This window comes from Equus quagga, chromosome 12 (assembly GCF_021613505.1).
Source record: "Equus quagga isolate Etosha38 chromosome 12, UCLA_HA_Equagga_1.0, whole genome shotgun sequence".
NCBI classification, from domain to species: domain Eukaryota; kingdom Metazoa; phylum Chordata; class Mammalia; order Perissodactyla; family Equidae; genus Equus; species Equus quagga.
In genome coordinates, this window is record NC_060278.1 from 56845681 (window position 1) to 56866025 (window position 20345).

General features: G+C 37.2%; 1 protein-coding gene across 2 annotated transcripts in view; it reads right to left on the reverse strand.

Annotated features, from left to right (window-relative positions):
• LOC124248097 (complement factor H-like) overlaps nucleotides 1-8666 on the reverse strand; it is a 61076-nt gene extending 52410 nt beyond the window's left edge. For both annotated transcript variants that reach the window (XM_046677912.1, XM_046677911.1), the window contains exons 1-2: nucleotides 8515-8666; nucleotides 1668-1841 (exon numbers count right to left, since the gene is read on the reverse strand). In XM_046677912.1, the coding sequence (XP_046533868.1) occupies nucleotides 1668-1841; nucleotides 8515-8556 (216 nt within the window). In that variant the 5' untranslated portion in view covers nucleotides 8557-8666. The remainder of the gene's footprint in view (nucleotides 1-1667; nucleotides 1842-8514) is intronic.
• Between the last annotated feature and the right edge of the window lie 11679 nt (nucleotides 8667-20345).

The following is a 20345-nucleotide window of genomic DNA, read 5'->3' on the forward strand; positions in this document are numbered from 1 at the left end:
TCCAGTTATAAAATAATTAAGTCATGGAGATGTAATGCACAGCATGGTGACTGTAGTTTTATCACTGTATTGTATATTTGAAAGTTTCTATGAGGGTAGATCTTCAAAGTTCTCATCACAAGGGGAAAAAAGTATATAACTGTGTGTGTTAATATATGTTAGCTAGACTTCTTGTTGTGATCATTAAGCAATATATACAAATATCAAATCATTAGGTTGTACATCTGAAACCAATAAAATGTTGTACGTCAATTCTAACTAAATAAACATTTTCCTTATAGCCAATGAACATTGAAGTCTGTTTCTTACTGATAACAGCTTCTTCTTCATGAGCCTCATGCATCAAAAATCCATTTTGGACTTAGGCCTGGAATTAACATTGAGGCCATTGACCTATTATTTGTATCATTACATTTTTCGTTCATGGAATATCCAGCTTGATTGGGTTCACTTTTACAATAAACTGTGATATAGAGAAAAGGAATATATTTGTAGAGACAGAAAACACTTGGAAAAGGGCAGAGGAAACGTCCCCAGAAATAAAACGCTCTGTTGAATTGAGTGGCATTTTGTTCCGTGATGGCTTTAGAAAATTCCACAATGTCTTCAACACAGCTCCCTCCAAAAAGGGAAGCCTAATTCCTCTCCCCTTGAGTGTGCTGGACTCAGTGACTCACTTCTAAGGAATAGGTATGGCTGAAGTGACAGTGTGTGACTAAGTCATAAATGGGATGGAGGCTTCCTCCCCTCTCTCTCCATTCACTAGCTCTGGAGAAAGTTAGCTGCCATTCAAACAGCCTATGGAGACAACCATGTGATACGGAACTGAGGCTTCTACCAAAAGCCACGTGGGTGGGCTGTCTTGGAAGCAGGTCCTCCAGCCCAGCCAAGCCCTCCAGTGACTGCAGCCCAGGCCAACATCTGGACTGCAACACAGGAGTCTGACTCAGAACTAGCCAGCTAAGCCATCCCAACTTGCTGACCCGTAGTAACTCTGAGATGATGCAGTTTTGTTACTTTAAGCCAATATGTTTTGGAATAAATGTGTAATGTAAAAATAAATAACAAATAGACTAGGGGTTCAAAGACACTCGTCTTACCTGATGTTTTAGTTCAGATGTTAGAATTACATTAGTTAGAGAAATATATAATCACACATACACATGTACACATATATTTAATGTTTAATAGCAAAAAATTAAAAGAGTTTCTCATTTACAAAAATATGGTTTTTGGGGGCTGGCTCAGTGGCACAGTGGTTAAGTGCACACGTTCTGCTCCGGCGGTCCGGGGTTCGCCGATTCGGATCTCAGGTGCAGACATGGCAAGCCATGCTGTGGCAGGCATCCCACATGTAAAGTAGAGGAAGATGGGCACAGATGTTAGCTCAGGGCCAGTCTTCCTCAGCAAAAAGAGGAGGATTGGCGCAGATGTTAGCTCAGGGCTAATCTTCCTCAAAGAAATAAAAATAAAATTCATTAATTTCAAAAACTGTTTTTGATCTTACTTAGAATTGGCTACTTTGAAAAGCAAAGAATACATTTAATACCTCTGCTTTACTTACATGGTAAGGCAAATATTTGGACCTGTTGTGTCCCCATGTTTTTGTGTTTAAGAGAAAGTAATTTCAGAATTAAGAAGTAGGTCAAGATATGAATGGAACTTACAGATACATCTTGGAGAAGGTACCCAGCCTGAACTGGTGCATTTTGCAGTATTTCCTCGTGTTGCAGAATAAAAGCCATTTTTACACTTGTATCTGATTTCCTGTTCAATTCTGTGTTCAGTTCTTTCAGGTGTGTAGACACCATTTGGAATATAAGGAGGATCACATGTAGTTTCTGAAAAGAAAAAGGATATGTGGATAAGGTAGAACTCTGCCCATTAAAATAATCAACTACATGAAAATAAAGTAGATGCTATTTTTTTTTTGTCTTTACTGCAGCACAAAGGGCATTAAAATGAGCACAGACTCGTATCCTTACCCTATATCACGCATTTCCCTCGGCTATATCTCTCATCTGATGTATTTGTGCCTCCTGGACTCTTGAATCTTCTTTCTCCAAAGCCACCACATACATCATGATATTCCATGCACGGCAATGAATTCATGATGTATCACTTTGACTACTCTTCCCACTTCCTTCAACTTCCTTGGCTTCTGTAGTTTTCCTAAGGACTGCTTACAAATGTTCTGAGTCTCTTCCTTCCAGAAAGTTCGTAGGATTGCATATCCCTTCCCCTTTGAAGTGGACATGGCCATATGGCTTGCATAGGACAAGGAAATGAATGTGGAAGTTTCTATTTAGGGAGGAAGTTTTAAAAGCCATTGTGTGAATTTTTATGGTCTCTTCCCCACAGCTGCTGTGATTAAGGAAGGACATGGAAAGATGATGTCTCCATCCCCTGCTTCTTAGAACGAACACAATGAGCAGAATCCATTCAGACCTACATTGGACGTGAGCATGAATGGGAAATAAACCTTAGTTGATTAGGCTACTGAGGTTCTGGAATACGTTTTTCTTACTGTAATAGAACAACCGGGGCAAGGATGTGGAAAACCTTTATTGAAAAGATCAGATAAAAGGTCTCTGTCACATCTACTCAGTTCTGCCATTGTAACACTAAAGTAGCCATAAGTAATAGATAAACAAATGAGCATGGCTGTATTCTAATAAAACTTCATTTACGAAAAAGAAAAAAAAAAAAAACCTGGCTGGATTTGACCTGTGGGCTCTAGCGTGCTATCAATTGACCTAGTCCATCCTAATTTATAAAGTTCTCTCTCAGTTCTTTCCATCAACTTTGCTATATCTCAGCAATGGATCAATTTGCAATGTTCCCTTTTTAACAAAATACCATGCCTTTTAACTAGAGTTAAAATGTTACATAACCTCTTATATTGGTGCCATATTGTATTTTGCACTAAAAGCTTGTAGAGGACATTCAGCGTTGGCTGAAATCCATTCATTTGCCTGTAAATTACTTCCTTTTCCATTCCCAAAGTAAGTGACCCATAATCTCCTCATTATCTTCAAGTCACCTAACACAATTAACCCTTCGTAGATAATAAGTCCCTGCATTCACAGAAATTAATCGAGACTACCAGCTTTGGGTTCTCTGGATTTCTTTCTAATATTCCTTAAACTTTAGCTGTAGCTGTTCTGGACTTAAGCTTTTCCTTTAATCTTCGATGATAAGATGCTTTTTTAAAATTTCATGTTAAAACTAGCTTCTCAAGTCTGTCGTTTTCACACGACTCTTGAACCACTGTTTATTCCTTGCTTCTCTCTCATTTTGTCAACCACTCTATCTTAAGTGGATACCCAATCTTCTCCAATTTTAAACTCCCTCTCAGAACTCTGGGTCCAAGTTCAGCTAATGTACTACATTTCTCCTCTCCTTCACAGCCCACATCCTTAAAACACCATCTTACAATTACTGTCTCCACTTTCCCACCTCCCTTTTATTCTTCAACCCACTACTATCTGAATTCTGACATCTAAATTGTGCTGGCACTGCTCTGACAAATGTCACCGTTGTCCTCCAATTTCCAAATCCAAAACTCTCTGTAGTCCACATATCACAGTGGCTGGTATATATTATGGGCTCCTTAAATATTTGTTGAACTGAAGAGATAAAAAGATTCTGTGCTATTTGACACTGTTGGTCACTGATTCTTGAAGTTCACCAGTGCCTTATATTCCTATGGTATCCGTACCTTTGTCTGAACAGCCATATTTTATTTCACTTGTTTCACTTCTAGCTGCTCCTCTTCTGCTCTACTTAATTTTCAGGACCTGCCTGCTTCCAGGTCTCATCTCCTACAACGCTCCTGCTCACTCTCTGTACTTCCCACGTGATAGCCCTCTGTCCTGTCTTCACACAGGCCACGCTTATTCCCATCACCTGCACTTCATATTCCTGGTTTCTTGAATGACTCTCGTCTAGATATTCATATCGGTTCTTAACACCATTTCAGAAATATCTTCCCCGGAGACCCTCTAGCTGTTGTCTGATTGGATATCTAGGCTTTACAGGTGGTTCTCCATGAGTATTTGTTCTGGATTCTGTTGCTTTCCTCTTCACATTCTCTGTGTGATTCAAGCCACATGATGAAAAGCTATCACTGTTGTGCTAATCACCTCTTCAGTGTGATCCAAATCCAGCTGTCCAACTGAAGCTTCACACTGGACAGGTCCGTGTATACAATTCAAAGGCATATTCAACTTATTTATGTCAGACTAAATCATCCTCCACCCCTGTATAGATGCTTTTCCTCCTGTGTTCAACATTTTAATTTGTAACATAAGAACCCCACAACAGAAGCCTGGAAATTTACCCTACACTCCTTCCTCCCCATAGTTCTGATATTCAGTCAAACACCATATTCTAGAAAGTTGTAATTATGGCTTATATATCTCATCTTCTCCATACTGTACTTCCACTGTGTACGTTCAGGTCCTAGACGTATTGCAATAGTCTCTTAATTGGTCTTCAATTTATACACCATTCTGCCAGAACAAGCTTTAATATACTTCTATTGCTAACATGATAATATACTTATATTAGCAATGGTTATATTAGAAATAATATATGACTACCTACACACAAATTTTAAGTAAAATACGTCTTCAGTGTTTCATGTTAATCGACAGTAACCTCAAATGAGCCTTAAATGTGTTCATTTCTTTTGTTTTGTTGTTTCTCCCTCACTTCAGTCTGCTATACCTGTCATACTTTCATATACCCATTGCAGTCCAGTTTACATACTTTAGTTTTTACTTCATACTATAACTGAACTTAAAACCAATGTTTGAAGTCAAAAGCTATGAGATCTAGAAAACATCAGTTTTGCTAAGAGACCAGCAAAATAATATTGAGAGACTTCCGTTAAATTAATTAAGAGTAGAAGAACTCTGGTGATTATTTGCAAGCAGTGGACATAAATCCCTTGGTAAATTTTAATTCTATACTCTCATAATCTCCATTAAGATAAAAGATGGTATTAAAATATTGATAGGGCAGTTGGTTCTATTCAAAATAGAAATCTTTGACACTGTCCAAATGTGTGGGGCAACAGTTTTTCTTTTGTTAGAAACAACCATGAAGCATTTGAAATAATAATTCAAAGTTAGCACTCTATGTTGTGAATCAGTAGAAAATTTGGTCTATACAGGAAACGGATGGATTTGGATCAAAGGGGGCAGGTCTTGGTATTTTTAATTATTCCTGTAAATCACTTATTGTCAGAGACTGTTCCTTATGGGATTCAGAGAACAGAGTTTTGACAAATCATCCTCAAATAAAACCCTTGACACATACAAATCATAGACCTGATGGAAGAAAATTTACGTATTTTATTGTAGATTATTTTATGTAAATTTTCTTTTGTTATTTAGCTCTAAGTTCTTTAAAGATTTGGATAACACAAGATATATAGATTTGAAATTCATCACATACCAGCAGGTAGATCCTTCCATTGTACCAGGAAAATAAGAAGAATTTGTGATGTATTAGCTGAGGCACAGAGAGTGGAGTTCCTTTTAATAAGAGACGTCCCTACATCTAGTTAATGTAAAACACATTTCAACAGGATGAAGCATGTTGTACGAGACAGTCCATGCTTATTTAATTTGGGGTGAACCTCTCTGTATTTATAGTGATCTTCAGTAAACTATCTTGTGAAAGAAAGTGCCCAATCCCAGTGCATCCCAATTCTGACATCTCTCTGCCCAAAGAAAGCAGGACCCTCAAGCACACAGTCTTGAATTTCTACATTATGACTGAGAAAATGAAATAGAAATTATAAAAGGAAGATGTTCTATAAATTTGGAAACTTTGGTGCATGTGTGAGTCTGTGAGTGTGTAAATAAGTCAAATTTCAAGAAGTAAGCCTAGGCATTGTAGTAACACATATAAGAAAAACAGATTTCCCATTGTTAAAACAAATATGTGCTAAGCAAGAGTTTTAAGTAGATAGCTAAGTGACCTAGAAAATAAATAATTATATGATTCCCATGATACAGTCATGCTGTCCTGAGTCCTATTTCCAAGTAAAATTAAATTCTTGAAGTCTTACTTTGAATTAATTGAAACCTGCAATGATGGTTCATTCTGCTGTTTATGCTCAATACAAGACAAAGGGCCTGACGTAAAAGAAATTTTTTATGTTACATTTTGATGGTTGGATAGATAAACTAATCAATTATTTAAGAGAGGCTCTGGAAGTAAAACATATGGCAGAGGTTAATGCCAGAGGACTTGTGCACCCACTTCCTTTGCTTAGGACCCAAGGATGACATGTAGACAAACAGCCATACTCAACATACCATGAGCCCAAAATAGACTTAATGTGGGTTATCACTGTATTGTGTTTGTTAACCTCTTGTTAAAATATTTTCTTCACAGTGCCTGAAAGTGGAGGTCCCTCTGTTGTGTAGGAGGGTGTATTTTCCAAGAAGCTGCTTATGAACTCAATCAAAACATTTTTTTAAAAAATAGAATCTACTCAAAAACTGTCTAGTTTTTGTAAAAGAGGAACAGTAAAACAAGGTTTATATGTGGAATTAAGAATCCTATGATTTAAAGTAGAGGGTTCTTGAGAGGTTAGCTCTCTTCTCCCCCCACAATATGACAGTATCAGTTAAAGTCACCCTTTTAGAAGGTCCCATGACCTCTGATTTCATGTATGATACATGGTCACTTGTTTCACTCACTGCAGCGGCCTTTATCAAAAACTAACTCCCCCACTTTCATAAATGTCTGCAAATATCTCAACATAGTTCTTACTTGGCTATAGATATATCTTCTTGCTATTCTTCCTATGATATGATTTCTTAAACTCCTCAACTATCTACATTCTCTCTTCCAGGCCAGAAGAGTTTGACACCACCCGTTTAAAATGAAGTAGCTAAGTAGAATATGATATTCCAGACATAAGTTTTGGTGAGCATAGAACACGGTTGAGAAGAACTCTTTGGCTCTGTAGAACGTCCTTCCATTTTTTTTTTTTTTAAGATTTTATTTTTTTCCTTTTTCTCCCCAAAGCCCCCCGGTACATAGTTGTATATTCTTTGTTGTGGGTTCTTCTAGTTGTGGCATGTGGGACACTGCCTCAGCGTGGTCTGATGAGCAGTGCCATGTCCGCGCCCAGGATTCGAACCAACGAAACACTGGGCCGCCTGCAGCGGAGCGCGCGAACTTAACCACTCAGCCACGGGGCCAGCCCCAGAATGTCCTTCCATTTTAAAGCCTAAAAGAGTTGGTTTCTTTCAGTGCTATCATCACTGTTGATTCAAATTAGGCTACTGAAATCTCCATTTTCTTCCACTTATTCCATTGTCAACTTAGGGTTTTTTCATATGATATTAATATAAATTACTTTTTAAATGTAAATGCTGGCTCCAGAAGACCAATCTATTTGTTGATATGTGTATATACCTGGGAATTAGGAAGACTCTTACAGTCCTGGCTTTCATCTAAACTTGCTTTTTGCCTGGCACCAACTACTTAATGACCTTTGAATTTTTCTGCTCCTGTTTATGTCTATCTTCAGGCTGACAGATTCATACCTATTGATCTCAAAATGGCCCTTGTACACATAAAATTTTAAGATGCATTGTCTTCATGGTAGTTATTACATTTATATTGAAATCATTCATCTTCTTTATAAGTTATCTTCAGAGATATAGAATATCCATTTAAAATTTCAAGCATCTCTCAGGAAATTTCTAAATGGAGATTAAATTCCAAACTATTTGTTATATATTAAAGGACTGCGTCCAAGACACAATTATATAAAGACACAAATTTTGTTTTCTTTTAGAGGAATGATGTCAGCATCATGGCAGAGTGAGGTCTCACAGAAATCTTTCCCCTCCAATATACAACAACAACAAAAAGCCATAATCCGAGAAAGGACATCTAAACACAACACAAAAAATGTTGGAAAGACCCACACAGCCATACAATGGAGGGCAGAGAGACTGGAGCCCCCCTTGGAAGAAGTGGAACAGGGTAAGAGAAATCTTCATTCCCTCCACTTAAGGACTGCCATCCAGGACCAGGGGAAGACTCTGAGAGCTTTATTAAAGTATAATTGAAATATAATAAACTGCGTATATTTGAAATGACTGATTTAATGAGTTTTCACATACGAATCCATAAAGCCATCAACATATGAACGATTATAAAGATATCCATTGCTCTCAAAGTTACCCTTGTATTAAAAACAAGAAATCACCATACATTTTGAAGTGAGATTCTAGCTTTTCTTGTGATATATTTCCTAATGTGGATAATCTGTGGAACTCAGGAAACAGAGAAAACATAATTTGTTTTCCCCTCAGATGAATATGAGATAATTTTTCTGTAAAGTTATTCTCTATTATGATGTTAAAATACAGATTATTCCTACTAGCTGACTCATTAAAAAAAGAGACACAAAAGTCAATACGACATGGAGTTACATTTAAGACGGAAGCTGAGAGTTCACCGTTGTTTTCAACTTACCTTCTCCCTGAGCACAGGAAACCCAGAAGGTGAGAATGACATTGATTAGTAACAGCATGTTAGATATTCCCAACAGTATGTTAATACTAAATATTCCAGTTGTGATGTTTGGGGTTTTAAATCTGCATCATCAGAAGTTATCAAGTGTGACTCCAAATTTAAGTGCACTCCCATGAAGCAAGTTAATTGAGGTCAGTTAGTAAATATCAAAGTTCAAAGAGCTTTGAAAAATTGTTCAATTCCTGTTGTTTCACAATAATTTCTTGAATTCATTCCCTGATATGTACTTTTGATACTGAACCTGAAGTGAGTTCGCTCATCCGTTGTCCAGCAAGCCAATCTCTGACACCAGGGGTACTGGAAGAAAGTAGGAATTTTATTTTTGCACAGCGATGAGCAAGGAGAGAGGGCAGCTAATGCTGAAATGCCAAACTCCCCAAAAGCTAAAAGCAAGGGTTTTTAGTTGTGGTTTTATGTAGGGGAGAGGGAGCATACGGCCTTGCTGGTCGGAGCTTTCCCACCAGCTTGTATCTCTTTGTGGGGAGGAGATAGTGAATCTAGGTGCTTGCCCTTGGCAGCGTCTGTCTCCATGGAGGATAGTAGATTTTGGAGCCAGGAAGCCAGAGAGTAAGCAGAGAATGAGTGTTTTGGTTTTAACCCCATATATGCTGGGTTTAATGTGGGGGAACTGATATCAGGGTCAGTATCAATTCCCCCCTATTTTATGTCCATCCCTCAATCTTGAGGGATTTGGGATGGTGACTGATCTAGCTACTTCCTGCTGAAATGGGGTGTAGGTTCTTTCGTCTCATTGAACCAGTCTTTTAATAAGGCAGTGATGCAGGTGGGCTCCCAGAGTTAGGGGTGTATCATGTAAGTAAGTAACCAGGTATTTAATAAGAAGTTTTTCTAGAGAAACAAAAAGAGAAAAACAAGGTTAATTGTTGGAGCAAATTATAAACTAGCTTTTGAGCCCAGGGGGCAGCCAATCAAGATTCCTCAAAGTCAGGGTTGAAACATCTTTTGCAGTTTGAAATGTCTCTGACGGCATCACTGGGCACTCAGGTAGTTTTTTGAGCGGCTTATACAGCAGTAGACATGAATCTTAAGTTTATATCAAGTTCTTTAGCTTCAATTTGCAAGGCTTCAAGAAAAAGGGCAGATATAGTTTCAATGACTCCAAATGAAAATGATGGGGAAAAAAAAACCCCTGAAAATGTTAGTTTGGAGGTTTGTAGCCAGATATTTCAGGAGACTAAAAGAAGTCAGGATTCAGTCCAGTTAACAGATGTAACAAAAATCTTAAAGACAAATGATAAAACCAAAATCCAATATCCACAAATGTGTATTACAGTTTCTATTGAAACATAATTTGTTTCTCTAAAATCACCCTCAATTTCACTAGACATAGCCAAATTAATTCTAATTGGTTTGCAAAATAACTCTAGTTTTAATAAATTTGGTATAATTATTTACATGAGTACAGCAAGACTAGTAATTGATCATACAAGCTCTTTTAAATCTGCTTTGCTGGAAACTTATAAGGAATCTCAGGTTGAACTTTAAAGGCCTCTCAAGGAAAGCCAAGCAAAGGACCTGTCATTAGACTTTGCCTGCAGTACCTACAGATTTGGGTGAATCCCTCTCTTTGTGAGGTTCCCCAAAATATTGAGGTTCCTTATGTCTGCCAGAGGGAGTGACATTCTTTGCTCAACTTTACCAGGTCACTGAACCCATAAGCAAGGTACCAGGCCAATATTTTCAAGTGGCTTTATTCCAGAATGTCAACTTTCGTTCCTCAAAAGCTGTTTTGTTATATCCAAGCCCTTATATTTTTTTTCAAATATGACATTCCACTCAAAGCTTTGGTAATATAACCAGTGTTTTCAATTGTGTCCTGTTATAAGAAGAACAGAGGCTTATTGGACTTATGCAAATAGCCATATTGCCACGAGAATAAGAGTACTTACTCACCAGGAGTTTTTACATTTTGGAGGGCTCAGATAGGGAGAAAAAGATAAATGTTTCAATTTTGTTTACAAATTACTATAAGTCATAGTTCCTTAATAGAATAGAGAAAAAGGTTTTCTTAAATTTAGAAAAAACAAAACATCAAAAATCAACAATATCTCAATCAAAAAGTTATAAAAATTATAATCATCCCTATCAGTTTATTCTGTCTTGTGTAATTGGTTCTTGATCTTAATCTTCTATCAGCAGTTTGTGAAGTCATCGGTTTCTCTGTTAGAGTTCTGTAATTTTCACCCAGTTTAGTTTTACGATCTGAACGTTTATCAGAAGCTGTATTCTAGAGTAAGCATGAGAGCCTTTTCCATGAATTTCTCTGAAGATGAAATATATTTGCACAAACATCAAAGTAAAACAGCAACTGTTTGCAAATAACAAAACATTCAAAACTGGTAACTGACAAAGGCATTTGACCATCTCTGCGATGTACAATGTTTTAAGATAATAACCAGAATTATGGCTGACAATCAGAACAGATCAGAGTTTTAGATGATTTTTTAAATACTTATATCAATAACACTCATTTACATAATACCATTTAAGAAAGTTTATCATCACTTATTTGACAACGTTTTTCATGTAATTTAACATACAAACTAACCCTTATTAGTTTAGCATTTTTCTTATGGAAAGAGAGAAAATTTCTTTGAGAAGTCCAGGGGCCCTCTGAAAATCCCCAGAGAAAACTTCCCTCCTCCTCTAGGTCAAAAGAAAGCTTTTATTCGGGACTTGAATATGTTTTTTTTGAGGGGGGAAAGCTTGTCAAAAATATTAAAAGCTTTAAAACATTTGTTCAGATAGGAAACCAGGTTCACTGCAAAACCGTGTTCAGGTATCTATTCAAAGTGACAACAGAAACAATCAAGGGGAAACAGAGCTAAAATAGTTTTTTAAAAACCCTTTAATAATCTTTTTATCAAGAGCAGATTAAAAGTTTAGGAAAATTATCCTTTTAAGAAAGAGGAGACCAAGTTTTAATTTTACACCAGTTTACTTTTAACATCAAAACTTCTCTACTTAATTGGATTTACTTTAATCTTAGCCAAGTTGACTATACCTAAAACTCTTTAGGGCTTTACTTTTACAAACCTTTGGTTACTTTCTTTACATTTAGAATTTGTCCCAGTACTTTAGGACAAATTTACTTTTCTTAACTCAAGAAACAAAAATATTTCCATTCTTTATATCTTTTTACTGAAAACATATATTTTACTTTCCTTGTAAACACACCTTTTAGAAATATGTTTTTTCATAGAAAATTTCTCAGTGTACATAAAACATGTTTATCAATAAAGCTAAGCACTTTTCAGTTTCTTTGATATAAGAAACCAAAGGCAGATAAACATATCCTTAGTAGTTAACCTTTAATATTTTATCTTATGTGGAAATGACCTGGATACCCAATAAACTGTTATTATTTAACTTAACTTAGTAAAGCTATAAAGTTTGTTTTCAAAAAGATTTTTGGAAGCTGTTTCTTAAGTATGCAGACTATAAAGCATAATTATTGTACTTAAAACTCTTACCCAGTTTTAAGAATTTCTCTTAAAAACTTCATGTGACATTACAGCAGTTAACTATCATCTTCAGTTGTTCTAAGTATATACATCATAATACATAGAATTATTGCTCAAAAATTTTTCCAAAAACTTTTATCCTTTTACATTTGTTTAGTTTACCTGTTCATAACAATTTTATTTAGATCGTCTACAAAAACCCCATGAAACATTAAGCAAAATTAGCTATTATACTGAGTTATTAGTTTTGCTGATAAATTTTCTAACAGAGATGACATGAGCTCATTTGACCAGCAAAACCAGGCTGTATGTTTGCACCATATCCAATGCAAATAAATCTGAGAAGATGTCTATTTTAAATCAAACCCAGTACACTTAAACAGGTTCTTATTTGCCAAAGACCATTTTATATCATGTTAAATAACTTTGTCTCTTAGAAGTTTTTGCATATTCATTAAAGACTGCATTCCATTATGAGAGATTTTGAATCCTCTTCCGAAACAGGTTCTCCAGAATGGACATTACAATTTCAAATTATCTTAAAAGTTTACTTATTTTTACTTGTTCAATTTTAGATCAGCAATTTTGGGGGAGTTGAAGCTTGCTGGGAAGCTCAGCAAGAGAGTAGACAAAAGCAGCAGATTTGGGTTCGGCTGCTGGCATGTTTAATTATTTTTTCTTAAACTGGCGGTAAAGTATTTCTAATTTTATTTAGAAGCCTCAAAAGATTAAGACAGGCTCCCCATTGTTGCAGCTGGCTTTTCTAATTGCATACATCAATTTGGGTGAACTGAAATTGGCCCATTTAAGTATATCAATTTTTACAAAACTTTATCTTAGTTTTACTAACTCATACTTTTAATTATAACTTACATTAGAATTCCATTAACAAGTTTTTTTAATTACAATATTGTGTAGGGGAAGCATTCCCAGTTAGACATAACATTTATTCCCAAAGCAGATATCCAGGGAAAGTTGACATAACCTCTTCATATAATACTAGCTTAAACACTTTAATGTTTATAGTCTTATTAACCTTAGTAGCCTAACTGTTGCCTCAAACCATTGTTGGTCAGGTTTCTCACTCTGATTTCGGCCTCCTGACCTTTTAAATTTCTCATACTAGGGTAAATAGAACAGGTTTGTCTGATGTCCTTTAATGTTGGGGAGCCAATGGGGGGGTTCCTTTAGCCCATTCAACCTTAGGCAGTGTTTTATTAAAACGTTTGTTTTAACCTTATTTATACCTGTTCCATTTACCCTATTTTTCTTTTAATAACTAGCTAAAGATTTTTATCCCATTGGGGTGAGTCCTGTGACTCTTCCCTTTCTGATTTCTCTGCGTTAACTTAACATTTTCATTAGCATCTGTAAGACTACGAGAAGCCGAGACCCCAAGTTTGATTAAGTTCTTAAGACTAGTCATTATAGTTTCCTTTTAATTTGGTCTTTTCATAGGTACCAGTAAAACAGCTGTTTATCATAAGAGCTCTCTAAAAAGTTTCCCAACTTAAGGATCCATTGTTTGGCCTTTTTTTCCTCTGGAGTCTAAAGAATATTGTGGCCACGTGGTGTTACAAAAGAAAATCATCCCTCTTTAGACATTGGCTTATAGCTATAGGTCAACCATCAGCCAAAGTTTTTCCCAAGTGGCTCTTAGGTGGAATAGATGCAGCACCTCCCGTGTTAACACTTTTAAAAGGAAAGACAAACAGACAACAGCAAACACCAAACAAGCGCACTTTCCCAAAAACCCTCAGCCACAAACGGAAGCCAAAACAAAGACCAAAACCAAAACCAAAGTGCTTCCAGTCTCAGCTTAGTCCATGTCCTATACTCTGCAGGTGCCCAACAAATGAAGATCGGCCCCACAGATCTTCCCAAATGAGCAAGGACAAGGGACCTCGGTTGTGCACACCAGGGGGACTAACCAAAATTTGGCTGGAGCCTTGTGACTTCAAAACAAACAGAGCCCTGAGGGCTGCCAAGGTACCCATTATTTCCAGCCGGTCCTGTTGGAAAAGGTTAACACAAGGACAAAGACAAAAACTACCAGCCACTTACAAGAGACGTCTTCCTAAGTCCTAAACCTAGTTTCTTCCACCACCAAAGCAAAAGCGCTGTGGGCCAACAACATCTGGTTAGCAGCCAGTTGCATTGAGGCTGTTCCTGAGACAAGGGGCTCAGGCAGCTGCAGGACAGCTTCCAAGAGAGGCCTTTAGCCAGAGGCTGGTGTGCCACAGGCGAGATGTCCACCTGGGGCATTGTCCCATCTAGGGTGCCAAATTGATATCTAACCTGAAGTGAGTTCGCTTACAGGTTGGGCAGCAAGCCCATCTCTGACACCGGGGGTAGTGGAAGAAAGTAGGAATTTTATTATTGCACAGCACTAAGCAAGGAGAGAGGGCAGCTAAGGCTGAAATCCCAAACTCCCCGAAAAGCTAAAAAGAAGGGTTTTTTATTTGGAGTTTTAGGTAGGGGAGGGGGAGCATATGGCCTTGCTGGTTGGAGCTTTCCCACCAGCCTGTCTTGGCCTTGAGACACTTGCAGAGAGGAGGGAGCCCGTGACCTTGTTGGTCAGCAGCTTTCCCACCAGCCTGTATCTCTTTGTGGGGAGGAGATAATCCAGGTACTTGTCCTTGACAGTGTCTGTCTCCATGGAGGATAGTGGATTCTGGAGCCAGGAAGTCAGAGAGTAAGCAGGGAATAAGTGTTTTGGTTTTAACCTCATATATGCTGGGTTTAATGTGGGGGAACTGATATCAGGGCCGGTATCACTTTTACAACTTCCTTTAAGAACAGTAATAAACTGGCTCCAAAAGCGATATAAAGCATTCTCACCATTCTCCTTACCCATACTGTTACAGGACCAAAGTGAACCCATTCCTTGCCTGTTTAATTAAACTGCACCACAAGTAGTTGTCACACAAAGCATAATTTTATTTTCAGCATGCTGCAAACAAAATGGAGACCATAAGGAATAATTTCACAAAGCTATGGCTCCCCAAACAAAGAGAGTGGGTGCCTTTTATTTTGCATAGGGAATGAATATGCAAGAGGGGAGTTTTGCTATTCCATGTAGCAGACACAGGCTGACGTGTGCAGTTCAGATACATGCATCCATACACATCACATGTTACGTTAATAGGACTTTAGCTTCTCCCAAGGCAGTGTGTCTAGTATTATAATGAAGCAAAGGTTACTTTTGTACACTTTTCCATTCTTCTGCACAGGTCATTCCTGCAGTGTGGTTTAAACTGGACTGAGCTGGTTCAATTGGTGGGTAGCTGTTCATCTTTCTGAAAAACAACTTTGAGGAACTACTGAATGCTGAGGGCATTTGTTAAGCAGCTCTTTAAGCAACTTAAGCAGAAAGCAACCCTTTAAGTCTCTCTTTAAGCAACTCAGGGCAGTTAGCTGGTGACAATACCACCAGGGGTTTACGATGACAAGACTCTTCGAAAACAGCAGTGTGGTGCTGAGTATACAAGAAGCGTCCCTGAGAGGTATGGCTGCTCCTCAGGGAGGGGCAGCAAACGAGTGGCCAATCCTAGCTTGTGGCTTCAAGGACTCTCTGTCCTGGGGCATGTCCCTCCTTCACCAGGAGAGGCATTACCTGTCAAGCTCGCTGATATATCTTGGGGAACAGGATTCATGAGAAAAAAAAAATTGGAAATGTGAGGAGCTCAACCAAAATGCAAGAAAGGCCATGATCTGGACAATCAATACCACATGGAGCACAGTTAGTGGAACAGATCAACTGAGAAATTAAAATTTGCATAATGAATAGCCTTAAATAGATGAGGGAATGACTTCAGCCAATGAATAAATCACTACGATAAAAATCAAAGTGTTGAGAGTCAAAAATCTTGCTGATGATTTACGGTTATTTCTTTTTCAAATTTCCCATTAAGCTCACTCCATGAACAGAGAATTAAAAGTGTGCAAGCTTTGTCAGTGTTAGGAGTAGATTCTAGCGTGAAACGAGAATTAGGGTTAACACAGAACATCTAAATGGCGGTACTGTTAGCCTGAAAGCCCTTTAGATATTTAGATCCTGCTCTTTTATCCCCCCAAACCTATCGATACAAAGGGTTTTTTATCTGGTTTGGTTTTTCTAAGTTATGTTACTGTAAGAATAGTTTACTAGTTTCACCCAAAGGGAAAAGTCTGTTTAAATATTATAACAAATTATATTTACAAGAATTATGTTTTACATAAAATTGACATGCCAAAATGAAAGAGCATATTAAAAACTCAAGTTAAATGCATGTTGGAATTTCCCTTTATGTTTTTTAGAGAGCATTACGAATTAATACATGCCTTCTGCATAGAGTTCTCCTGAGATGATTAATAAGATGATAAACACTAAGCTTTCGACCTCATCTTCAGTGGTGTGCTGAATAAAGATTTCAACAATTCTAAAGCAGCAGGGACTCCTCATTAAGTACACAGTGTCCCTCTGGAAGAAAAAGTTAATTACTTATCACATTTGTTTAAGTCCCTTTGTAACAGACCTTATATCTCATTTAAAATATTTTTGAATTACACTAAAATAACACAGCTATATTCATTTATAATACTTTTCATGCTGGAGTTCAATAAGAACATGATAACCAATGGAAGTCACAATAACAAGCAGCATAAATAATTAACTCAGACCGCATGAAAATCAGGGTAAATTTTCAACAGCAATACCCACTTGTAAGTCCATTGAGTAAAGTTCATTTGTGGCCTTTGATTTCTTTACTACCACTGATTAAACGAAGAGATGAACTTGGGAACATGAGGTCATGAATACCTGATAGCAAAATAAGGTGTTGTCTAGATCGCGCTGCTTAAAGAGAAAAATGACCTTAACTGCATCAAGCAATGAGAGGATAATGTTATTGATAAGCGAGTCCGACATTTAAAGAGTGCATTCTGTGGCAGGTGGTGAGATGGGCACTGCGCTGTGTATGATTCATTCATGAGAAATGTTGTGTGTGTTCACCATGTACCCAGTCATGTCTGCTCTTGGTTACATAACAGTGAAAAAATACATTAAAATTACCGCCATCATGGAGTTTACATTCTAATGGCTTTTAATTTAAACTACAAAATGATACTGTGAGGTGGGAGCTATTATTATTTCACTTTTGTAACTTTTTATTAAAATACAACATATTAGGAGAAAAGTGCACACACCGTAAGTGCACGGATCAATGGAGTCTCACAAACTGAGCACATCCATGAAACCAGCACCCAGAACAAGCAGCAGCATGTACCAGCAGCCCAGAATTTCCCTCCAAGTCACAGCCCACGCCCACTCTCAATGTTAAACACTATCTTGGCTTATAATAGCTTGGTTTTATACTACATAACGGAATCATATAGTATTTTTTTTAATCTGGCTTCTTTTGGTTAACGTTTTCCTTGCAAGATTCATCCATATCTTGGGCTGTAGAAGATAGTTCTTTCTCTGTATAGTATTCCAATTCTGTCAATATGCCACAAATTATCTATTCATTCGACTGCTCATGGATATTTGGGTGACTTCCAGTTTAGGGATATGATACGATCTCTGCTTATTGTCAAAGTTTTTTTTAATTAAAAAATTTTCAGACATAACCTCCACCTGGATCCTACCATTTAACATTTTATTATACTTCTAAAATCACATATTTATCCATCCACCCATCCTTTTTCGATGCCTTTCACAGTAAATCGCAGCTATCTGTGCATGCCCCCTACATACTTAAGCAAATATTTCATTAACTCAAGTTCTTTTGTTGTTGTTGTTGTTGTTGTTGTTTTTGAGGAAGATTAGCCCTGAGCTAACTACTGCCAGTCCTCCTCTTTTTTGCTGAGGAAGCCTGGCCCTGAGCTAACATCGTGCCCATCTTCCTCTACTTTTATATGTGGGATGCCTGCCACAGCATGGCGTGCCAAGCAGTGCCATGTCCGCACCTGGGATCCGAACTGGTGAATCCCGGGCCACAGAGAAGCAGAACGTGCAAACTTAACTGCTGTGCCACAAGGCCGGCCCCTCATTAACTCAAATTCAATATTTTTTATAGATTATTCTGTTGATATGAAATCTAGAAAGAGATGCACAACTTTTAAGTATAGGTCTTGAGTTCTTGAGTAATGCACACACCTGTATATCTCAAACCCCTACCAGTTACCATTGATCCTTCCAGAAAGTTCCCTCATGCTCCTTCCTAGTCAGTCCTCACCTCCACTTCTTACAGGCAACTACTTGTTCTGATTTTGCCACCAATCACATCGTTTTTCTGTTCTAGAACCTCATATAAGTCGAAATATACAAGCACTCTTTTTCGTAAGCCTTCTTTCTTTCAGCATAATGTTTTGGGATTTATCCATGTTATTGATTCAGTACTTCATTTCTTTTTAGTGCTCAACTTTATAAAAGAATACACTGAAGCTTAGAAAGCATTGAAGTTGAAGTGGCTTATCAAAGATCACTACGCTAGCAAGTGTCAGAGCAAGGATTCAAAGAAAGTCCTTTTTCAAAAAGTAAAATCTGTATTGAGATATCATAATTAAATACTTAAATTTTTAATCAAAAGTTACTAGCATCTACTAATTTCAGTAAATATAGTAAGAGTATTACGTCTAAAAATCAAACTAAGCGAGGAAGTATATGAAATGTTTCAAAAATCATAAGTCTGGAAGAATCTTCTATTCCAGGTAAGAACAAAACTAAACATAATTTTTAAATATTTTTTGAAATAGTCAATATATTTAAATGGTGCAAACTTCAAAGGATGTAAAGTGAGATGTCTCTGTCCCATACTGTCCCTCAGTCACCCCGCTCCCCTCTCTAAGAGGGTAAATAATGTCCTCAGTACCTTTTGCATTTTTCCATATACACATAAACAGCAAACATCTACCTTTTAACTGATTTCTTTTGCACTTAACAGTATATATTGGAGATCGCTTCATAGCAGAGCATAAATGGCTTGCTTATTTGTTTTTAGATCAGTATAGTTTTCTAGTATATTGACAGATAATTTAAATCAAATTCATTCTTGTTGGGTAATGAAGTTGTTTACAATATTTTATTGTTGCTAAAATTTCTGCAGTGTCTAGGATGGTACATGTTGTTTTGCACGTGTGAATACATTAAGTAGAATAAATCCCCAGAAGCGAAATGTGCATTTATGATACAAATATTGATTAGTTTTTCTAATGGAAATTATGCCAATCAACTCTCCCAATAGCACTGTACAAGAGGATGTTTTTCCATAGCACCCACACAGCATTATTAAACAGTTCATGTTTCAATTTGATAAGTAAAAACATAATCACTGTATAAATTAATTCACATTTCTCTTACTATGTGTGAGATTGAAGACTTTTACATGAATTTCAAAGTCATTTTTACTTTATTTCTGTGAGGTACTTGTGCATATTCTTTGCTCCTTCTTCTGTTGGACTGTTGGCTTTTTCCTATGGACTTGTACGGACTTTTTTGGTTCTTGAGGAAGATTAGCCCCAAGCTAACATCTGCCGCCAATCCTCCTCTTTTTGCGAGGAAGACTGGCCCTGAGCTAACATCCGTGCCCATCTTCCTCTACTTTATATGTAGGATGCCTGCCACAGCATGGCTTTCACCAGGCAGTGCCATGTGTGCACCCAGGATCAGAACTGGCGAACCCCAGGCCGCCGAGAAGCAGAACGTGCGAACTTAACAGCTGTGTCACCGGGCCGGCCCCTCAGCTCTGACTTATAATCACAATATACGGAATGCAACTTTGGAAAGAGAGCACTCATTTGTACCCACATTTCTTCATCTCTAAAATAACGGTAAAAATAGTAGCCACCTCAAGCACATCACAGAAACGCTGCTGAGGATAATTTAGTACTCCACAGTTTGCTCATCCCTAAAAGAGTCACTATTAAAAATGGTTTGAGAGACAAAATATTAAGCCAAGTTTCATAAATACATTCTAAGGAAATATATGCCCATCCAGGTAAAAAAAGGGCAATAATACATTTAATGGAAATATTAAAAGATGAAATTATAAGTGTGTCATTCTAATTCTCTTTCCTTCTTCCTTCCTTTATTATCTCTGAAGCTTACTCGGCAATAATAAAAATCTAAAATCTCTCTTCATTTGGCTTTGAAGAGCCAGTTATAATAAAAATTTCATTTTAATTATATAACAACATAGTCTATGGGCTATATGCATGCTTGACAAAGTATCATTTCTACCCAACATTTTTCCAAAATTGGCACTTTAGGGATAAATAAGAAAAGTTTGACCCCCTCCACTCCTT